This window comes from Balaenoptera musculus, chromosome 20, assembly GCF_009873245.2.
Source record: "Balaenoptera musculus isolate JJ_BM4_2016_0621 chromosome 20, mBalMus1.pri.v3, whole genome shotgun sequence".
Taxonomy (NCBI): domain Eukaryota; kingdom Metazoa; phylum Chordata; class Mammalia; order Artiodactyla; family Balaenopteridae; genus Balaenoptera; species Balaenoptera musculus.
Window position 1 is genome coordinate 19,085,735 of NC_045804.1, and position 19,080 is coordinate 19,104,814.

The 19,080-nt window shown below is 55.6% G+C and overlaps 3 protein-coding genes and 1 long non-coding RNA gene across 6 annotated transcripts in view; 2 read left to right on the forward strand and 2 right to left on the reverse strand.

The window, feature by feature from the left end:
- ERBB2 (erb-b2 receptor tyrosine kinase 2) overlaps window positions 1-1,467 on the forward strand; it is a 23,031-nt gene extending 21,564 nt beyond the window's left edge. For both annotated transcript variants that reach the window (XM_036835694.1, XM_036835695.1), the window contains one exon: window positions 66-1,467. In XM_036835694.1, the coding sequence (XP_036691589.1) occupies window positions 66-421 (356 nt within the window). In that variant the 3' untranslated portion in view covers window positions 422-1,467. The remainder of the gene's footprint in view (window positions 1-65) is intronic.
- The window catches only part of LOC118886256, a 14,253-nt gene extending 2,380 nt beyond the window's left edge, over window positions 1-11,873 (reverse strand). Inside the window, exons 1-2 of the long non-coding RNA XR_005017694.1 lie at window positions 11,732-11,873; window positions 10,452-10,456 (exon numbers count right to left, since the gene is read on the reverse strand). This is a non-coding gene — a long non-coding RNA (uncharacterized LOC118886256). The remainder of the gene's footprint in view (window positions 1-10,451; window positions 10,457-11,731) is intronic.
- MIEN1 (migration and invasion enhancer 1) lies at window positions 1,573-2,939 on the reverse strand. Its single transcript, XM_036835699.1, has 4 exons — window positions 2,804-2,939; window positions 2,603-2,700; window positions 2,112-2,188; window positions 1,573-2,024 (listed from the first exon to the last, which is right to left on the reverse strand). The coding sequence occupies exons 1-4, from the start codon at window positions 2,890-2,892 to the stop codon at window positions 1,941-1,943; spliced, it is 348 nt and encodes a 115-aa protein (XP_036691594.1). The 5' UTR covers window positions 2,893-2,939; the 3' UTR covers window positions 1,573-1,940.
- On the forward strand, window positions 7,771-17,773 carry GRB7 (growth factor receptor bound protein 7). 2 transcript variants are annotated; one of them, XM_036835697.1, is made up of 15 exons: window positions 7,771-8,184; window positions 12,307-12,463; window positions 12,578-12,731; window positions 12,915-13,071; window positions 13,198-13,319; window positions 13,415-13,492; window positions 13,782-13,919; window positions 14,258-14,368; window positions 14,572-14,670; window positions 14,968-15,048; window positions 15,161-15,277; window positions 15,442-15,502; window positions 15,634-15,721; window positions 15,826-15,919; window positions 16,141-16,661. In XM_036835697.1, exons 1-15 carry the CDS (start codon window positions 8,130-8,132, stop codon window positions 16,285-16,287), a joined length of 1,659 nt encoding a protein of 552 aa, XP_036691592.1. In that variant the 5' UTR covers window positions 7,771-8,129; the 3' UTR covers window positions 16,288-16,661. The 2 variants fall into 2 exon arrangements, with proteins under 2 accessions (XP_036691592.1, XP_036691591.1); XM_036835696.1 differs by lacking the exons at window positions 7,771-8,184; window positions 16,141-16,661 and adding an exon at window positions 16,953-17,773.
- The last annotated feature ends 1,307 nt before the right edge of the window (window positions 17,774-19,080 follow it).

The following is a 19,080-nucleotide window of genomic DNA, read 5'->3' on the forward strand; positions in this document are numbered from 1 at the left end:
CAGGGGCAGCAGCCAGAACACACGGGCTCCTCCCCCTAACAAGCCTCCTTCTCTTGTCCTTTCAGAGTACGTGAACCAGCCAGAGGTTCGGCCACAGCCCCCTTCACCCCTCGAAGGTCCTCGGCCTCCTCCTCGACCTGCCGGTTCCACTCTGGAAAGGCCCAAGACTCTCTCCCCTGGGAAGAATGGGGTTGTCAAAGACATTTTTGCCTTTGGGGCTGCCGTGGAGAACCCCGAGTACTTGGCACCCCAGGGCAGGGCTGCCCCTCAGTCCCACCCTTCTCCGGCCTTCAGCCCAGCCTTTGACAACCTCTATTACTGGGACCAGGACCCATCAGAGCGGGGCTCTCCACCCAGCACCTTTGAAGGGACCCCTACAGCAGAGAACCCCGAGTACCTGGGTCTGGACATGCCAGTATGAGCCAAAAGGCCCGGGCCGCTGAGGCCCTGCTGGCCCCTCAGGGAGTGTGGAAGGCCTGACTTCTGGCCCGCGTCGGGACGAGGCAGGGAGAGGACCCTTGGATCACAGCCAGGGCAGCCTGCGATGCCAGCAGTCTTCCTTCCTCTTCCAACTCGCAGGTGGCTGAGAGCCGCCCAGCCTGGCTGGAAGAGGGGGCGGCACCGGGGAGTCTGGACTGATGCTGGAGCCCTGCCGCAGCCACTAGGGTCCACTGGATGCCACAGCCAGTCTCCTTACCTGAGGGAGCAGCCCAGCCTGACTTCTTCCAGAACCTGACACTGAAGGACAGGGAAGCTGAGCCTAGGAGGGGAAGAGGCCCCAAGAGGGTGTCTAGGAACCAGAGCAGAGACTCCCTGAGACCCAGCTCTGCCCCTAAGAAGAAGGGGACAGCAGCAGCGCCCAGATCCGGTCCCTGTACAGAGTGCTTTTTTGGTTTTGTTTTTACTTATGTTTTTTTGGTTGTTTTATTTTATTATTTTTTTTAAGATGAAATAAGGACTCGGTGGAGAGTGGGTATTGTGGAAGCGGGGTGGGGGGGCAGTCCCTGGGGTTGCGGGAGGAATGTCCCTTCTCCATACCCACTTTCTCCATTTGCAAATATATTTTGGAAAACAGCTGGACACCAGCCTATGTCTGGGGTGGCTCTGAGCCATTCCTTTACTGCTCACCTCCTAACCTACATTCAGTTCATCTTTCCTGGAGGGACTGGCTAGGAATCTTCGGAAAGCTTGAATGGGGAGCCTACTGCCAGTTTCCTGGCTCTTGGGTTGGGGGGAAACTGGTTGGGATTCTGACCTGAGAGCCCTTTGATGACCAGATCATTCTTGCTTAGAAAAAAAGAAACTCCTAAGGCCACCCACCAGAATGGGGTAATTTCCTCCCTGTAGGTAGGGGTAGTCGGGGAAGGATGGAGGAAAGAAGAGGCAGTGTCTACTGTGTGACTCATTTTCCTTGCCTTGGCAAGGAAATCGTTGAATTAGAAGTAGCTATCCAGAAAAAACCCACCCAGACAGCACGATCACGTTGGTGGTATAAAGGTTGGGCTGGCCTCTGTCTCCCTCTCCTCCCTTCCCACAGTCCCAAACTGGACATAAAAACACACACTAGTGGGCACTGGTGTTTGCAGTGCCACTTTATTGCCAATAGCTGACATTGCCTGGGGTTAGTGGAAAATAAATTAGAACTATGGTAGCATCTGACGGGTATGGCTAAGCTGGAGAGGGGAGCAGGTTTTTGTGGGCACTGATCCTGGGAAAGGGGTATAAGGTGGCTGTAGAAATGTCCATGGAGAGGGTCTTCTCTTTCACCCCTAAGACCGCAGAACCCTCCTGGTACCCAAAGGGGCAAAGTGGAGGCCAGGGTCTCTTAGCTACAGGGAGCTAAGTGCGGTGAAAGAGGCAGTAGGGAGCCCTCAGCAGAACCAAAGGGGCGACCAAGGCTTGGATCCCAGAAGAGAGCAGGAACCCAGAATCACGTGTAGTCACAGGATGACGCAGGGAGGGCGGCTATTGGTGATCTTTTCTAGGGGTTCTCCGTTACTGGCTCTTCGGATGGCCTCAATGAGCTAGAGGGCAGAGATGTGGAATGGGATGATGCGTTCATTGTAGGGGCAGGGTGAACCAGGGGTCTTCCCAGCATTGCAAGTACTCACATCTTTCTCATAAGGAAAGCCTCCATTCTCCAGCTTGGAGAACACCAGCTGTCCATTGATTTCGATCTCAAAGGCCCCTGGTATTAAATAAACGGATGAATGAATTGTATGCTGAGAACAGGCAAAAGTCAGGGGAGGCCCTCCACACTCAGACTTAACATAGGCTCCTCCTTCATGTCCTTCACGGGCCCCATCCGCTTCCTAACCCTGGGTCAAGCCAAAGGAACATAGGGAGGCATCACCTGTGTGTCCTTCCTTTGAACTTGGCTATGTAACTCAATAGAGGGTTCCCTCCCCTCCAACCCTACACTTCAGTCTCACCCGTTTTTCCCAACAGGCTTCATCTGTAACCCCCCCTCACTCAAGTTACATGGACATTTTACTATGTGCCAGACACTGCTGGACACTATATAAAACAGCCAATGCCAGAGCTAGAAAGTGGTAGAGCTGGGATTTAGAACACTGACTCAGCAGGTGTTCTGAGGCCTCACCTGTGCCCCCCAGGCGCGACTCGATCTCGATGCCAGGATACTGCTCCTTCACGGCACTCGCCAGCTCCAGGTAGGTCGCCTCGAAGCCGCAGGGTTCACTAGGGAGAAGATACCTGAGGTCCGCTTGGGTTTCGGGGACGGTACCTCCGGTGGACCCACCCTCCTCCGGCCCGGATTCCCCCACTGGCCGGAGCCCCTCACCAGTACTCAACCACGATGCGGACCCCACTGCCCGGTTCGACCTCCCCGGGAGGGGGCGCTACGGACGCCGGCCCTGTCTCCCCGCTCATTACTGCCGGCTCCCCACTGCAGCTGCTTCCGGGTGTGACGCGACGCCGCAGGCACGTGACGGGGCGGGGCCGCGCGTTACATCCGGGCGCCCCCTTCAGGCGGCTGCTGCTGCTTTGTTTTGACACTGTCACCAGCTGGAGAGCTGGGCTGGGAGGATGGGTCCAGACCAACTCTCCTGGCCTGCGTTCCCAGCGCCCGACTTGCCCCGCACCTAGTGTCCGCTGGACTGCACGGTCTTATTTAATCTAATGACATGTCTTAGACTGCAAAGCGCTTTCCAGTTTAAAAAAGGAAGAGAAAGTGGGGCAAGCGGACCCAGGGCCTGGGGTTGGGTGATGGTATGGAGTAGTTGCCATTTCTCACTAGCTGATAGCATTTTATTTTATTTTATTTTTAATTAATTAATTAATTAATTATTTTGGCTGCGTTGCGTCTTCGTTGCTGCGCGTGGACTTTCTCTAGTTGTGGTGAGCGGGGGCTACTCTTTGTTGGGGTACGTGGGCTTCTCATTGCGGTGGCTTCTCCTGTTGTGGAGCACGGGCTCTAGGTGCATGGGCTTCAGTAGTTGTGGTGTGCAGGCTCAGTAGCTGTGGCACACGGGCTTAGTTGCTCCGCGGCACGTGGGATCTTCCCTGACCAGGGCTCGAACCCGTGTCTCCTGCATTGGCAGGCGGATTCTTAACCACCAGGGAAGTCCACATGTCTCTTTTTGAATTATGGTTTTCTCAGGGTATATGCCCAGTAGTGGCATTGCTGGGTCATATGGTAGTTCTATTTTTAGTTTTTTAAGGAACCTCCATACTGTTCTCCATAGTGGCTGTATTAATTTACATTCCCACCAACAGTGCAAGAGGGTTCCCTTTTCTCCACACCCTCTCCAGCATTTATTGTTTGTAGATTTTTTGATGATGGCCATTCTGACAGGTGTGAGGGGATACCTCATTGTGGTTTTGATTTGCATTTCTCTAATGATTAGTGATGTTGAGCATCCTTTCATGTGTTTGTTGGCAATCTGTATATCTTCTTTGGAGAAATGTCTATTTAGGTCTTCTGCCCATTTTTTAATTGGGTTGTTTGTTTTTTTGATATTGAGCTGCATGAGCTCCTTGTATATTTTGGAGATTAATCCTTTGTCAGTTGCTTCGTTTGCAAATATTTCCTCCCATTCTGAGGGTTGTCTTTTTGTCTTGTTTATGGTTTCCTTTGCTGTGCAAAAGCTTTTAAGTTTCATTAGGTCCCATTTGTTTATTTTTGTTTTTATTTCCGTTTCTCTAGGAGGTGGGTCAAAAAGGATCTTGCTGTGATTTATGTCATAGAGTGTTCTGCCTATGTTTTCCTCTAAGAGTTTGATAGTGTCTGGCCTTACATTTAGGTTTTTAATCCATTTTGAGTTTATTTTTGTGTACGGTGTTAGGAAGTGTTCTAATTTCATTCTTTTAACTCTTCATTGCCGTGCGCGGACTTCTCAGTGCGTTGGCTTCTCTTTTTGCGGAGCATGAGCTCTAGGCGCGCAGGCTTCAGTAGTTGTGGCTCGCGGGCTCTAGAGCGCAGGCTCAGTAGTTGTGGTGCGCTGGCTTAGTTGCTCTGCGGCATGTGGGATCTTCCCGGACCAGGGCTTGAACCCGTGTCCCCTGCATTGGCAGGCGGATTCTTAACCACTGCGCCACCAGGGAAGTCCCTTTTTGTTCATTTTTAATAGGATTGTTTGTCTCTTTAGTGTTGATTTTTAAGAGTTCTTTATATACAGTTGGCCCTTGAACAACACAGGTTTGAACTGCATGGGTCCACTTATATGTGGATTTGATCCAAGGTTGATTGAATCTGTAGATGGAAACTGGATAGGGAGGGCTGGCTCTAAAGTTATACTCAGATTTTCAACTGCTCAGGGGTCATCGGTGCCCCTAACCCCTGTATTGTTCAGGGGTCAACTCTATTCTGGATACAAAGTCCCTAATCAAACATACGACTTGCAATTATTTTCCTCCAGTCTTCCACAAGTTGTTGTTGTTGTTGTTTTTTTTAATTTTCTTAATGGTGTCTTTTGAAGTGCACAATTTTAAAATTTTGGTAAAGTATAATTTATCAATTTTTTCTTTTGTCATTTGTGCTTTTGCTGTTGCATGTGAGATCTCTGCCTAACCCTAGGTAGGAAGATTTTCCCGCATAATTTCTTCTAGAAGTTTTATAGTTTTAGCTCTTACATTTAGGTCTATGGCCTATTTTGAGTTAACATTTGTACATCATATAAAGGAAGGATCTAAATACATCTTTTGGCATGTGGATATTCAGTTGTCCCAGAACCATTTATCAAAAAGACTATCCTTTTCCCCATTGAATTGTCTTGGCACCTTTGTCAAAAATCAGTTGACCAGGGACTTCCCTGGTGGTCCCATGGTTAAGAATCCGCCTTCCAAACCAGGGGACTTGGGTTCGATCCCTGGTCGGGGAACTAAGATCCCACATGCTGCAGGGCAACTGAGCCTGCACGCCACAACTAGAGAGAAGCCCGTGCTCCGCAAGGAAGAGCATGCGTGCCGCAACTAAGACCCAACACAGCCAAAAAGAAAGAAAGAAAGAAAGAAAGAAAGAGTTGATATTAAGGGAAAAAAAATCAATTGACCAGAAATGTAAGGGGTTTTACTTGGACTCTTGATTCTGTTCTACTGATCTATAAATCTATTCTTTTTTGTTGTTGTTTCTTTTTTTATTTAAGAAATTCAGGTATCATTTATACACAGTAATACACATCCTCTTGAGTGTACAGTGCTGTGAGTCCTGTTGTACATCCGCCACCATGACCGAGATACACACATCTCCATTACCTCCTCATAAGCTCCTCTGCTGTCAACCCCTCTCCCTCCTCCCCAACTCCAGATCTGCTTTCTGTCCTTAGCATTCTGCCCCCTCCAGAAAGTCATATAAATGGAATCCTATAGCCCTCAGCCCTCCGAGTCTGGCTTCCCTCTCCAACCTATCCTTCAACATCCAGAGTGATTTTTCCAAGATATAGATCTGCCTGCTCCTCTGTGCCTCTACTTCAGCCCAGATGGACCCTGCAGGGTCTGGCCTCTGCCCATAGTTCCTGCTGGTCTGGACAGACAGGATGGATGGCTCTTAAACCCGGTTTACAGAACAACCACCCGAGGGCTTGTCAGTACCACACATTCCTGGGTCTTGGCCCCAGAGACCGAGATTCAGTAGTTGGGGAGGGGCCCAGGGATCTGTTTTTTTTATACAAGCCTAGGGAGATTTGGAGGCCGTGGTCACAGGCCACGCTTTGAGAAACAGAGCTGAGTACAAAGTCTTTCCCCACACTTTCCACACCTGCTCAGCTGCACCTGTGTGGCCTCCTCTCCTTCCTTCTCCACTCCACTCTGCCTCCGCATGCTCTGTCCCGTTTAGTCAAGGTCTTTGGCACTTGTTCCATCATCATGAAAGGTGCACCCCCCCACCCCCGCCACTTCCCATCCACCAATCCAAATCTCCACTCTGCCCCAGACAACTTCCCCTCTGCTCAATTGTCACTTCTACAGAGAAGTCTTCCCTAACTCCCTGGGTAAGCCATTCTCCCAGCATAGTTGTCTCCTGTCATTTCTTTCTTTCTTTTTTTTAAGTTAATTAATTAATTTATTTTTGGCTGCGTTGGGTCTTCGTTGGTGCACACCGGCTTTCTCTAGTTGCAGCGAGCGGGGGCTACTCTTTGTTGCTATGCGTGGGCTTCTCATTGCGGTGGTTTCTCTTGTTGCGGAGCACGGGCTCTATGCGCACGGGCTTCAGTAGTTGTGGCTCGTGGGCTCTAGAGCACAGGCTCAGTAGTTGTGGCACGCAGGCTCAGTAGTTGTGGCACGCAGGCTCAGTAGTTGTGGCTTGTGGGCTCTAGAGCGCAGACTCAGTAGTTGTGGCTCCCGGGCTCTAGAGTGCAGGCTCAGTAGTTGTGGCACACGGGCTTAGTTGCTCCACGGCATGTGGGATCTTCCCGGACCAGGGCTCGAACCCGTGTCTCCTGCATTGGAAGGCGGATTCTTAACGACTGCGCCACCAGGGAAGCCCTCTCCTGTCATTTCTTATTATTTGTGTGATTCTTTGATTAACACCAGTCTCCCTGATTGGGCTGCATGAAGATAAGGGTGGGGTCTGTTTTGTTGCTCACTGTATCCCCAGTGCCAAGCATGGGGTTGGCATATACTAGGTACTTAACAAATATTAGTTGAGTGGATGAAGGAATGATTGAGTGGGTTGTCTACTGTGTTTTGCACAAGCTGTCCAGTGGCCCGGGTGACCATGCCCCCTCCCCCACATCTTTGCTTAGTCCACTTGTACTGGTTTTTCCAAGGAAAACCCAGTTTGGAGAAAGTTGAGCCTGGAGCCACTCCTTCTTGGTCCCCCAGGGCAGACCTCTTATCACCCCTATGAATTGTTGGTTAACCCACTGTCACCCACTTGGGCTGGGAGGCGGCTGCTGCCTTTGATCTCAGCCTTCCAGGCCCTCTCTCCACCCCTGTGTTTGCCTAGTGCTGAAGGAGAGCGCTAAGGGAGTCCCCTGGCACCTGGCCAGAGCTTTCCCCAAATCACTCCTCCCGCTATGAGACCTTGCCTAACCCCTTCGATTTTAGAAGGGGACGCTGAGACCCTGGACCTTGCTTAGAAGGGAAGATACATGCTGGGTGCCTCTGAGGGGCCAGGGTGCAGCCTGGGTGGCCAGACTGTGGCTGGAGGTCAAGGGGCAGGCTATGTTGCTGGACTCCCTCTGGCTGGCTTCTCTCTTTCACAGAGTGCCCTTTGCTCCAGGGGGTAGGACCCTGAGCAGCAGACAGGCCCCCTAAATTGGCCAATGAACAGACCAGGTTTGGGGAGGGGAATGGGGAAGAGAGGGCAGGGACATTTCCCCTGACTTTCCAGGCCCCAGTCCCTCCCTCCCAGGTCCTGAGGATCCTAGATCTTCGCTCTCGAGGCTGTTCAGTTCGACTGTCTCTCCCCTGGCACCTGCTAAGAAGGACAAAAACAATCCCAGCCAGCATAGAGTGTCAGGGAGTCCCCGCCCCTCCTCCTGTGCTTCCTCCTCCCCTGCCCCTCCTTCAGGCCCCGCCCCCACCTGCCCAGGATAATTTGTTTCCTTGGGCCAGGAGCCTGGACAACAGAAGCTCAGCCTGGCCCCACTTCTGCGTCCAAAGTCAGGACACCCTCCTACCACCTGTAGAGAAGAGGGAGCGGATTTGAAATCAAGTCCAGGTATCTGATGTTCCTAGACAGAGCCGGACTTCGAACCCTGTGTCCTGCTGGGGCTCCTCCAGGTAAGGGGACCGAGATCGGTCCCAGACGACAACCTGCTCCCACCGCCAGCCGCACCAGGGCCCCAGGCTGTGCCAGTCTCAGGGCCAGGAGCTGGCTGGCCGGATGCCCAGGTGGACAGGACGGGCGGCCGCCTGGCTCCCCCTCCCCTTCCCCCCTCAGTGATGTCAGGCCAAGGGCGGGGACAGGAGGGGGACAGGTAATTAAGGGCTTGGAGTCTCCCTCCCTAAACCGGTGGCCCCAGCCAGGTGTACCAACACCCAGGGTCCAGGTAAGGACCAGAGCGGACACTTCATCTTGGGGGCGGGAAGCACCGGCAGATGCAGGATCAATATGGAAAAAGATTCGGCCTCCTGCTGTGTTGCTCTAGCGGCCTCGCTTTCTCTTTTTCTCCAGTCTCCCATCCCGCCCCCTCCTCACCATCTACCCCCGGTGTTTCCCTATTCTCATTTCCTGTTCTGCCTATTCCTTCGTCCTTCTCCGCATCTCCCCCTCCCTAACCTCCCCTACCCCAAACACACTCACGAACCAGCTGATGGGGCCGGGGAAGCAAGATACCAGATTCTCTCCCCCTGGAGACGCGGCTTTCCCGCTGAAACTAGCTCCTCCCCACACTCCCAGAAAGAGAGCTAGGAGAGGAGTCCGAGTACCGAGGGAGCTGCCCCAGGTCTCTCCCTTGCTCTGTCTGACTTGACCCCAGTTTGAGTTCCCCCCAAGTCTTTATTAAAGACAGACGTCTCCGCGGGGGCAGCGGGGCACCCTCCAATTTGGAGGGCAGTAAAGGAGAGGGATTCTCTTAATTGCTAGAGCTCCGTCTCTCTGGATTGTATCCTGACTCAGGAACACAGGGCCCTGCCCTCGGGTGGGAAGGTGGGTGTGGGGCAGGCCCGGGGGGCGGGGGGTGGTCTCTTCTGGCTTCAGAAAGAAGTGGTCTCGGCAGGCTGGAGGGCTAGATGCTGGGGGATCTGCAGCTCGGTGGGGCCTGGGGAGAGTGTGTGTGTGCGTGCGGGGCGGGGAGGGCTGCCTCGTCTGTCTGAGTAGGCTGAGGAAAGACCCGGTCCGAGTCTGGGTCTCCCTGGCGCGTTGGGGATGGAGAATGCACCTGCCCGCCATTGTCAGGCCTTGCAACCCACTGCCCCTCAAGAATGCCCCCTCTTGGTCTGCCTGTCCTGGACTCTGCTCGCCCCTCTCCCCCTGATATCCTGCTGGGGAGGCCCCCCGTGAAGGCTAGCAGCCTTTAATGATTAACTCCGCAGACACTCTAGCATTCTTCCCAAATTAAACTTTAAAAGAGCTGCCCCCCTGACTCCCATTGGGCGTTTTTTCCCTAGTTAGGGAGTGGGCGGGGCCTCAGGGTCCGGGGCCCTCCCCGCAGCTCCGGGTCATCTAGGGGTTTCCCGCCTCCTCACCTGGGCCCTCACCCTAAGGGCTCCCCCACGGGTAAAGCCTTTTCCCCCCAACACTGAAACCCGATGGGGGCGGGGCGTGGGGTCCTGGGCCAGGCCGGGGCCTTCCCGCCACCTCCCGGCGCTTCCAGCCCCTCCCCCCACCCTGGGAGGTACCGAAGGTGGCCTTGTTTTCTACGAGCCTCATACACTGGGCCCTGCCACCCGCCCTCGGGGCCAGCCAGGTGGGGCAAGATTCAGGAAGTAAACAAGGAGGCTGAAGGCCTGGAGGACGGGGAGGAGGGTGGGGCCGGAGCCGCCAGGGCACGAGAGGCTACTGGGGAAGCCGCAGCTGGGATTCGCAGTAATGAGGGGACAGATTGATTTGGGGGGTCGATTTCTTCAATATAACCTTCCCAGGGCCCCAGTTTGAAAGCTTTAGATCTCTTGGCGATGGGGGTGGAGGCTGCCCAAGCGGGACAGCTAGGACCCCGTTCCGGCTCCCTCTTCTCTTTGGTCCCGACTGCCCCATTCCTGTCTTGCCTTAGAAGGGTCTGGAGAGCAGGGTGGAGGGATCTGAAGGCTAAACCCATCTTGAGTCAGCCTTCCTGCCCACAGAGGCCAGACTCTAGTCTGACTTAAATCTACCCTCTTCCCTTCCAAATGCTGCCCAGATTCCTCTTCCCTCTGGGTCCCAGACCACCCCACTGTTGGTCTCTGGCTTCCTGGAGGAGGTCGCTCCTGCAACCCCTCCCCTAGTCCTCCTCGGAACGAAGTCACCAGGGCTGTCTGCCAGAGGTTAGACAGGGGTGCGAGTGGAGTGTTGATGCGCTGGTGTCTCTTGATGTTCGATGGTGGGGGTGTCTTCCCCTTCCTGGCAGGACCCTCCCTGGCTCTCTCTCCTGACCTTTCCCTGTCTGCCTGTCTGTGTCTGTCCTCTTGTGTGTCTTGACTTTCTACTCCTGCTCCTGAGTACACTTCTGGCCAGGACACCCAGGAGAGTGTATTAATTAGAAGGACCCTCATCCCCCAGGGGTGATGAGGATGAGCCCCATGGGCCAGCTGAGTCCTGGGTGCTAAGTGTGGGCAGCAGCAGCAGAATGAAAGTCTGCTGGGCCCCAGACAGGAGAAGGAGCGCTGCATGTTTCTTTGGGTTACTTTGGGTGCACTAGGGGCACCCCTGAGAGGTCAGCTCAACTCCAGATGGGCTTCTGAATCCAGGCCAGGCCTTTCTTCTCTCCCTCCTGGGTGAGGGGGCTCCTGGGCTGGGTGGTGGCTACTGGGGCCCATTGCAGGTGCCACCTGTGCTGGAGGAGTTGGAGTTAGGCCAAGGGTGGGGAGGAGGAGATGATGTCAGAGGAGCCTCAGCGCCCCCCCCCCACATACTCCTCCTCCCCCATCCTGTTCCTGGCCCCTCCCCCATTCCTCCCAGGCCAGTAGGTTGGGGGCGGGAGTGGAGGGGGTGGGTAGAGGCAGGGTTGTTTGTGTTTCTCCTAAGCCAGGAAGTTGTGCAGATGAGTCAAGGTTGAATGGAGAGCCCCAGGCAGTGCTGTCCCACCCCACCCTGACTCACCTGTCCCCAAAATCTCCTCATGCCCTCACTTAAGGGTTGGGGACCTGCCTCATCCTGGGGAGGTCAATCCCAGGTTTCTTAGGCACCTAACAACACTGGCCCAGTGTCTGGAGAGCAAGCAGGGGGCTGAACTGTGAGTCCTCCCAGGTCCTCCCAGGTCCTCCCAGGTCCTCCCAGGTCTCAGCCCAGCCAGAAGGGTCTTGGTTCCTGTGGAGGAGGGGCCTGCAATGCCTCTACCTGCTAGTGGGCTTCTTTGCCCCATCTCTTCTCTCCTTACTCGTCCAGGATGCCTGTGTAGTGCCTGTGGGTGATAAGACATGGGTAAGATCCTGGCCTTGCCTGGGGTGGCCGGGCATCTTCAGACCAGTGGGTGGATAAGACAGGTGCACAGTAATTGGCGCAGAGGCCCCAGCACAGTGCGGAGAGGGAGCCCTTCAGTCGGAATGTGGAAAATCCAGGAAGGCTTCTCAGAGGAAGTAGCTCGGCATTGAGGCCTTAAGAAAGTTAGGCAGGAGGAGGGGCCGGGGGAAGGCACACAAGGTCTGGGGGCTGCTAGGGCCAGGGTCCCCAGGCTGGCTTTCTCCCTCTCACAGCAGCTGAGCCCGCCTCCTGCCCTCCTGGTTCCTGTCCTTCCGCACCTCCTTCTCCCCTTCTGTGCATCACTCAGCACTTGGGCAGGCGTTGCCACAACAGGCTCTGACAACAAAGCACTGGAAAAACCTGGGGCAGAGCCCAGAGGAGTGAGTGCCCCACGTTCAGAAAGGGTGACACCGAGACCCTGAGCCCCAGACCGTCTTTGGTTGTGGAGTCTGTTGCTGCTGCCTGGCTTGTGGTGGGGGCCTCACAGCTCTGCCCCGGGCACCCTGGGCCTAAGGAAGAGCGCTGGACTTGGAGCCCAGACGCCGGGCTCCACTCCCTGGCTCACCTGTGATGGGGCAACCATGCTTCCTTCTCGGGAACTCAGTGTCCCCTTGAGTAAAATGGGCACAATCTACCCTTCCTCAAAGGCTCCAGGGAATGCCAGTTAGGGGGGAGCAAGGAGGTGCTGTGTACACTCCGGGGTCACCTTGACAGCAGGGTGAAGTCGGGAGGTCTGGGTCCTCTTGGCCCCTCTCCCCAGGACAGGGGCACAAGAGCAGCTGTGTCAGCCCCCTCTTCTCCCTCAGATGTCATGGAGCTGGGTCTGTCTCCACCTCATCTCAGCAGCTCCTCAGAAGACCTGTACCTGGCCCCTGGGACCCCTCCTGGGACTCCCCCGCCTCCCGATGTTCTTCTGTCTGGGGAGGTGAAGAGGTCCCAGCCTCTGCCCATTCCGACCAGCAGGTAAAATGGGGTGACGGCTGAGGGAGGCCGGGGGGCAGTGGTCAGCACCGGGGTAACGCACAGAAGCTTGAAGTCAACTCCTCACTCCCCCCTCCTTCCCCCCACACCGCCCAGGAAACTTCTTCGACAGGAGGAGCTGCGGTCAACCTCTCTACCCTCCATCCCCAACCCCTTCCCCGAGCTCTGCAGTCCTCCTTCACAGACCCCCATTCTTGGGGGGCCCTCCAGTGCAAGGGGGCTGCTCCCTCGAGACACCAGCTGCCCCCATGTGAGTTGTCCTGGGAAAGAGAAGGCAGGGAACGTGGGGTGCTATGGGGCAGGGGTGGATATAGTGCCGCCTCGGAGGAGGTGGGGGGATTTGGTCAGGGATCCCTGAGGGTAGAGCAGACGGGGGATGGGAAAGAACCATCCTTTGCCCTTCCCCGAGTCTTCTGCCGTTCCTGGGGCACAGGTCATAAAGGTGTACAGCGAAGATGGGGCCTGCCGGTCAGTGGAGGTGGCAGCGGGCGCCACGGCTCGCTACGTGTGTGAGATGCTGGTGCAGCGATCTCATGCCCTGAGTGATGAGAACTGGGGGCTGGTGGAGTGCCACCCCCACCTAGCACTGGGTGAGTTGGGGTGCAGGGGGCTGCCTGGCCCGGGAGTCAATGCTTCACACCTTGGGCTAGGCCGGTGGCCCAGCCGGGAGGCCTCGTTGGTCTCCACTGACCCCTGCTCTTTGCCCTTGACCCTAGAGCGGGTCTTGGAGGACCACGAGTCGGTGGCGGAAGTGCAGGCTGCCTGGCCCATCGGCGGAGACAGCCGCTTTCTCTTCCGGAAAAACTTTGCCAAGTACGAGCTGTTCAAGAGCACCCCAGTGAGTGTGTGTGAGGGGGGGGGTCTGGGCACCGGGACACCTTGATCCCCACCCTGGACCCTCAGTCCCTGACTCCTGGCTCCTTTCTCCCCCAGCACTCCCTGTTCCCAGAAAAGATGGTCTCCAGCTGTCTGGACGCACACACGGGCATATCCCACGAAGACCTCATCCAGGTGAGGGGACACCCCCATTTCACGGCACATCCATGACTCTGCAGGAATGCTCAGTGCTTCTTGGCCCTTAAGCCTGTGCCTTCCCTGTTTGGGGTGGAAAGCCCAGCGCAGCCCTAAGTGACTGTGGACAAGTCACTTTCTCTGCCTGAGCATCAGTTTCTTTGTTAAATGAAGACAATAAATGTATGTGGAGCACCTCCTGCCATAAAGGCAGGTCCTGGGAAGGCCTCTGTGTGTGTGTGTGTGTGGCCACCTCTAGGCCTCTCACCCTGCTCTCCTCTGGCCTCAGAACTTCTTGAATGCAGGCAGCTTCCCAGAGATCCAAGGCTTCCTGCAGCTACGGGGGTCAGGACGCAAGCTTTGGAAACGCTTCTTCTGCTTCCTACGCCGGTCTGGCCTCTATTACTCCACCAAGGGCACCTCCAAGGTGAGGTCTTGAGGGTGACAGCCCCAGCCCCTCAGATACCCCATCCCTGGTCCTTCTAGGAGCTGCCCTTTCTCTGTTGGAACTCCTGGACCTTTCACCCTCTAGGCCCTGAAACCCACAGCTGCTCCTCTTTCCCTCCCAGCTTACCTGCCTCAGGAGTTAGCAGTGGGAGAGGCAGGTGAACTGAGTTCAAGTCCTGACTCTACTTCTATGTGCTGTGTGACTTGGGGCACTTCTCTGCTCCTCTCTGGGCCTGAATTCTCCCCAGCTGGCTTAGGAGGGCAGTGATGGGGGATAGGGTCTGCCTTTACCAAGTCTTGCTCACTTGTGCTGTGCAGGATCCGAGGCACCTGCAGTATGTAGCAGATGTGAATGAGTCCAACGTGTACGTGGTGACCCAGGGCCGCAAGCTCTACGGGATGCCCACGGACTTTGGCTTCTGTATCAAGGTGAAGAGCCTGGCCTGGTCTGGGAGAGAGCAGGAGCTGCTCAGGCACCAGGATCCTACCTGGGGCTTCTAAGCTCCCTCTGGGACCCCCAGACTCCTCTCCCTGCACCCTGCCCTGCCCCACGGAGATGGGAGACGGGAGATGGGAGACGATCTCTGGTCCTAAAGGCAGATATAGGACCAGCCAGTTTCCTCTCCCCGCAGCCAAACAAGCTTCGAAATGGCCACAAGGGGCTTCGCATCTTCTGCAGTGAGGATGAACAGAGCCGCACCTGCTGGTTAGCCGCCTTCCGCCTCTTCAAGGTGAGGTCCTGGCACTGGCTTGGGGGGCTGGCCCAGCCCTGAGGATCCCTGGCGTGAGGGAGGGGTTATAGCTCTGCCCTCAGGAAGTCTCCAGAATGAGGGGGCATCACAACCTTGCTCTCTCAGAATCCTTGGTGCAAGGCTGGAGTCTCAGCTCTGGCTTCAGGAAAGCCCCTTATCCAGGGGCAGAGATGTAGCCCTGCTCTTGGGGAGCTCTGGTCTGGGTCGGGGGGGGCCCACAGCCCAGCTCCCAGCACCTGCTTGACCTCCGGCCTTCTTTCTCTCTTCACCCCCCAGTATGGGGTGCAGCTGTATAAGAATTATCAGCAGGCCCTGTGCCGCCACCTGCGCCCACCCTGTGTGGGTTCCCCGCCCTTGGTGAGTGTGCCCAGGGGTGTTAGTGTGGGGAGATGGGGGAGGCACCCAGGCCCCTTGCCGAGGGTACTTGGGTCCTGTTTTGACCCGTCCCCCCATCCTGTCCAATCTGCAGAGGAGTGTCTCAGACAACACCCTGGTGGCCATGGACTTCTCTGGCCACGCCGGGCGTGTCATCGAGAACCCCCGGGAAGCTCTGAGTGCCGCCCTGGAGGAGGCCCAGGCCTGGAGGGTTTGTACTGGGGACCTGCTCTCCACGTGGGTTTCCATGGAGCGGGAAGAGGAAAGCGAGGGGAGAGGGGAGGCCCCCAGCTGCAGAAGGAGTCTCTGTATTCTTCAGGGGCTGGTAATACCCCAGCCACGCCCTGACCCCCCGTGTCCCCCACTGCTCTGCAGAAGAAGACGAACCACCGTCTCAGCCTGCCCACCCCGAGCTCGGGCACGAGCCTCAGTGCAGGTGGGTGAGGGCCCGCCGTCCCCAGGGGTGGGGACTGCCATGGCTTCTCTGCGCATTCCTCACGGTGGGGGGGGGTTAGAATGAGGGTCCCCGCCCTGGAGTGACCGCCCCTCCGCCTTCCCTCACCCCAGCCATCCACCGCACCCAGCCCTGGTTCCACGGACGCATTTCCCGCGAGGAGAGCCAGCGGCTCATCGGGCAGCAGGGCCTGGTAGACGGGTAAGGGGCAGGGCTGGGCAGGGCAGCAGCGCCGGGGACAAGAGAGACCTGGGTCAAGGTGGCAGCCGTGTGTCCTCGGGTAATATTGCCCTGTCTGCTGGCAGCGTGTTCCTCGTCCGAGAGAGTCAGCGGAACCCGCAGGGCTTTGTCCTCTCGCTGTGCCATGTGCAGAAAGTCAAACATTACCTCATCCTGCCGGTGAGTAGTCCCAGGTTCCTGCTGCAGTGGAGATGCAGGACTCCCAGCAACCCGTCCTCCTCACCAGGCCCCCTCCCCACCCTGGCCCCCAGTGTGCCTCGGGTCTCCCGCTCTTTCCTTCCTCCTGCTCAAGCTGTAAGGACCTCAGCCCTGGCCCAGGAGGGAGCTCATTCGGCCCCGGGCCCCTCCCTGACCTCCCACCCCCTATGGCCACACCCCAGAGCGAGGAGGAGGGGCGCCTGTACTTCAGCATGGACGAGGGCCAGACTCGCTTCACCGACCTGCTGCAGCTTGTGGAGTTCCACCAGCTGAACCGCGGCATCCTGCCCTGCTTGCTGCGCCACTGCTGCACCCGCGTGGCCCTCTGACCACCACACAGGCAGGCCTGCGTCTCAGCGCACTCTGGGCTGCCCACCCACCTCCGCTCCTAGGGTGGACTCACAGGGGGCAGAAAGTGGGGCCAGGGTCATCATGAATGGCTGGGGGCTCCCCCACTCCGGTTTCCTACTCTGCTCCTGGCCTCCCTCAGGCCGAAAGTGCTCCCCGCCCGGTCCACCCTTAACTTCTCCTTAAGGGAAGGCACTTGGGTGGGCACCTCCCCTTCATGGCGCTGCTCTGGGGCAGGGCATTATGGGAGAAATGGGGGCAGCCCAGGTGGTCTTTACACTCCACACTTTGTACAGACTGAGAGGCCAGTTGATCTCTGTTTTATACTAGTGACAATAAAGATTATTTTTTGGTACTCACAGGGGTGAGTTCTGTCTGGCAAGGCACGGTTAGGTGGAGTAGAGAGGAGAGGTGGGCACCAGTCAAGGCCTTGAGAATGTGTCGGATGGATCGAGGCCACATGCTGGCCAAGCCTGGATGTTTCTTGAGGTCCTCTTGGTCATCTGAGAGCTTCCGGTGCCCAGCATGGAGCCTGGCCCATAGTGGGTGCCCAAGGATTGCTTGTTAAATGAATGAATGGACAGGGAACTGTCATCCAGGTGAGGTTTCCTGACAGGATCTAAAGCTATGGAGGTCACTCTAACAGGGCCTGGGAGCTGGAGATGAGTCAGACAGCATCCGTGTCCTTGGCAAGTCCTGGGCTACCTGGCGAGATAAGGAGTCCTGAGAAACGCACGATCTGCCACCACCAAGGCACACAATGGCTCTGTTACCTTACCTCCAACAGGTCCCTGTGACGCACCCCCCACCCCCCACCCCGTCAACCCTCTCCCTCCTCCCCAACCCCAGGTCTGCTGCCTGTCCTTACAGTTGGTTCCACGCCCTCCAGAAAGTCCTATAAATGGAATCCCACAGCACTCAGCCCTCTGAGTCCGGCTTCCCTCTCCAGTCTGTCCTTCAACATCCAGAGTGATCTTTCCAAAATATCACTCTGCCTGTTCCCCCATGCCTCCACTTCAGCCCAGATAGACCCTGCAGGGTCTGGCTTCTGCCCACTGCCCATACCAGTCTATGTTTTTGTCTAAGAGTTTTATAGTTTCAGCTCTTACATGATGGGGGAGCTTTATAAGAAAAGTATCAGACTGGTAACACCTGAACTGCTGCTCAATCTTCAGATCACAAAGAGATAGACCCTCCCTCCACACATGTGAACCTCAATGGGGTATTATTTTTGCCAAGAAATCAAGCTCCCTGAATCCAATGACTAGTTTATCGGAAATAAAAGGAACAGAGGAACACGTGAAATGACACATGGGGATACAATTACCAAAATCCAGATTGGGAAACTACAGAACAGATAACCCAGTTTCTTCTTCAACAACAAAAAATTACAAGAAGAGAAAAGATGGGAACTCTCTAGGTTTCAAGAAATTTAGACATCTATCAAGCAGATGTAATGTGTTGACCTATTTGATTCAAATCCAAACTAGAGAACTGTAAGAAGCATTTATGAGCAATTGGGGGAAATTTGATGAGATATTTGATAATATTAAGGAATTATGGTTAACTTTTTAAGGGGTGATAGTGGTATTGTGGGTTTTTTTTTTTTTTTTAAGTCTATACGTTTAAGAGATTCATTCTGAAGTATTTATGGGTGAAATGATGTCTCAGCTTTGTTTTTAAAATAACCCAGAGGTTAGGGGAGAGAGTGTGAGTATAGTTATAGGTTGACCATGAGTTGACATTGAAGCTGGGTAATGGGTACATGCGATTCATTATTCTTTAATTTTGTATAAGCTTGGAAATCTAGAATAATTTAAAAAATTTTAATGTAGGATCTCTCCCCAAATCTTTGAGATTGGTTGGGCACGAGGTGGTGGGATCCCATTTTGTAGGTGAGGAAACTGACTCCTCCTTGAGAACTGCCCCAAATCGGTTAGTGGGAGAGCCAGGCCTGGGCCGTTCCCCTGCCCCCTGCCTGGCTGACTTCCAGGTGGAATTCCCAAGTGGCCTGTAGGGGGTCCTCCCCTGGAGAGCCCCCTCCCTTCTCTGCAGCCCTCTGGCTGATGGGAGGTGTTGTCCTGAGGTGACCTTGAGAAGGACCAACCACTACAGCTAGCCCTTGGGCCAGGCTTGGCAGCTCCAGCAGCCACTCGTGACGGAAGCATCCCCAACCCTGGCTAATCCCAGTCTGGGGAGCCAGGCCTGTCAGACAGAGATGGGCAGAAAGGCCTCATCCATCCTCAGCCTGGAACCTTCCGGGGTTTACCCTGAAGAACTTACTGCAGCCCAGGTGTGAGAGGGGTGCAGATTTTGTTTCTTTTTAGCAGGATTTAAGGAGGCAGGGACCAGTGCAACCTGCTGCCTCCACCTGCTACCTGCCACGGTTCCCAGAACCATCCTATCAGTGGCTGCCCCTTGGGCTCGAGCTGGCTGGTACTGGCTGTGTGCTGGCCACGGATGCCCAGGGCCACTTGCAAAGCATGGGTGCAAGGGGTCCAGGCTGGGGTGAGAGTAAAGGGGTTACAATGAGTCACCTCTTAAGCATGTCCAGGGATTTAGGCTGCATAAAAACAGGACACAGGGCTTCCCTGGTGGCGCAGTGGTTAAGAATCCGCCTGCCAACGCAGGGGACACGGATACAATCCCTGGTCTGGGAAGATCCTACATGCCGCGGAGCAACTAAGCCTGTGTGCCACAACTACTGCGCTCTAGAGCCCACGAGCCACAACTACTGAAGCCCGCATGCCTAGAGTCCCTGCCTCCGCAAACAA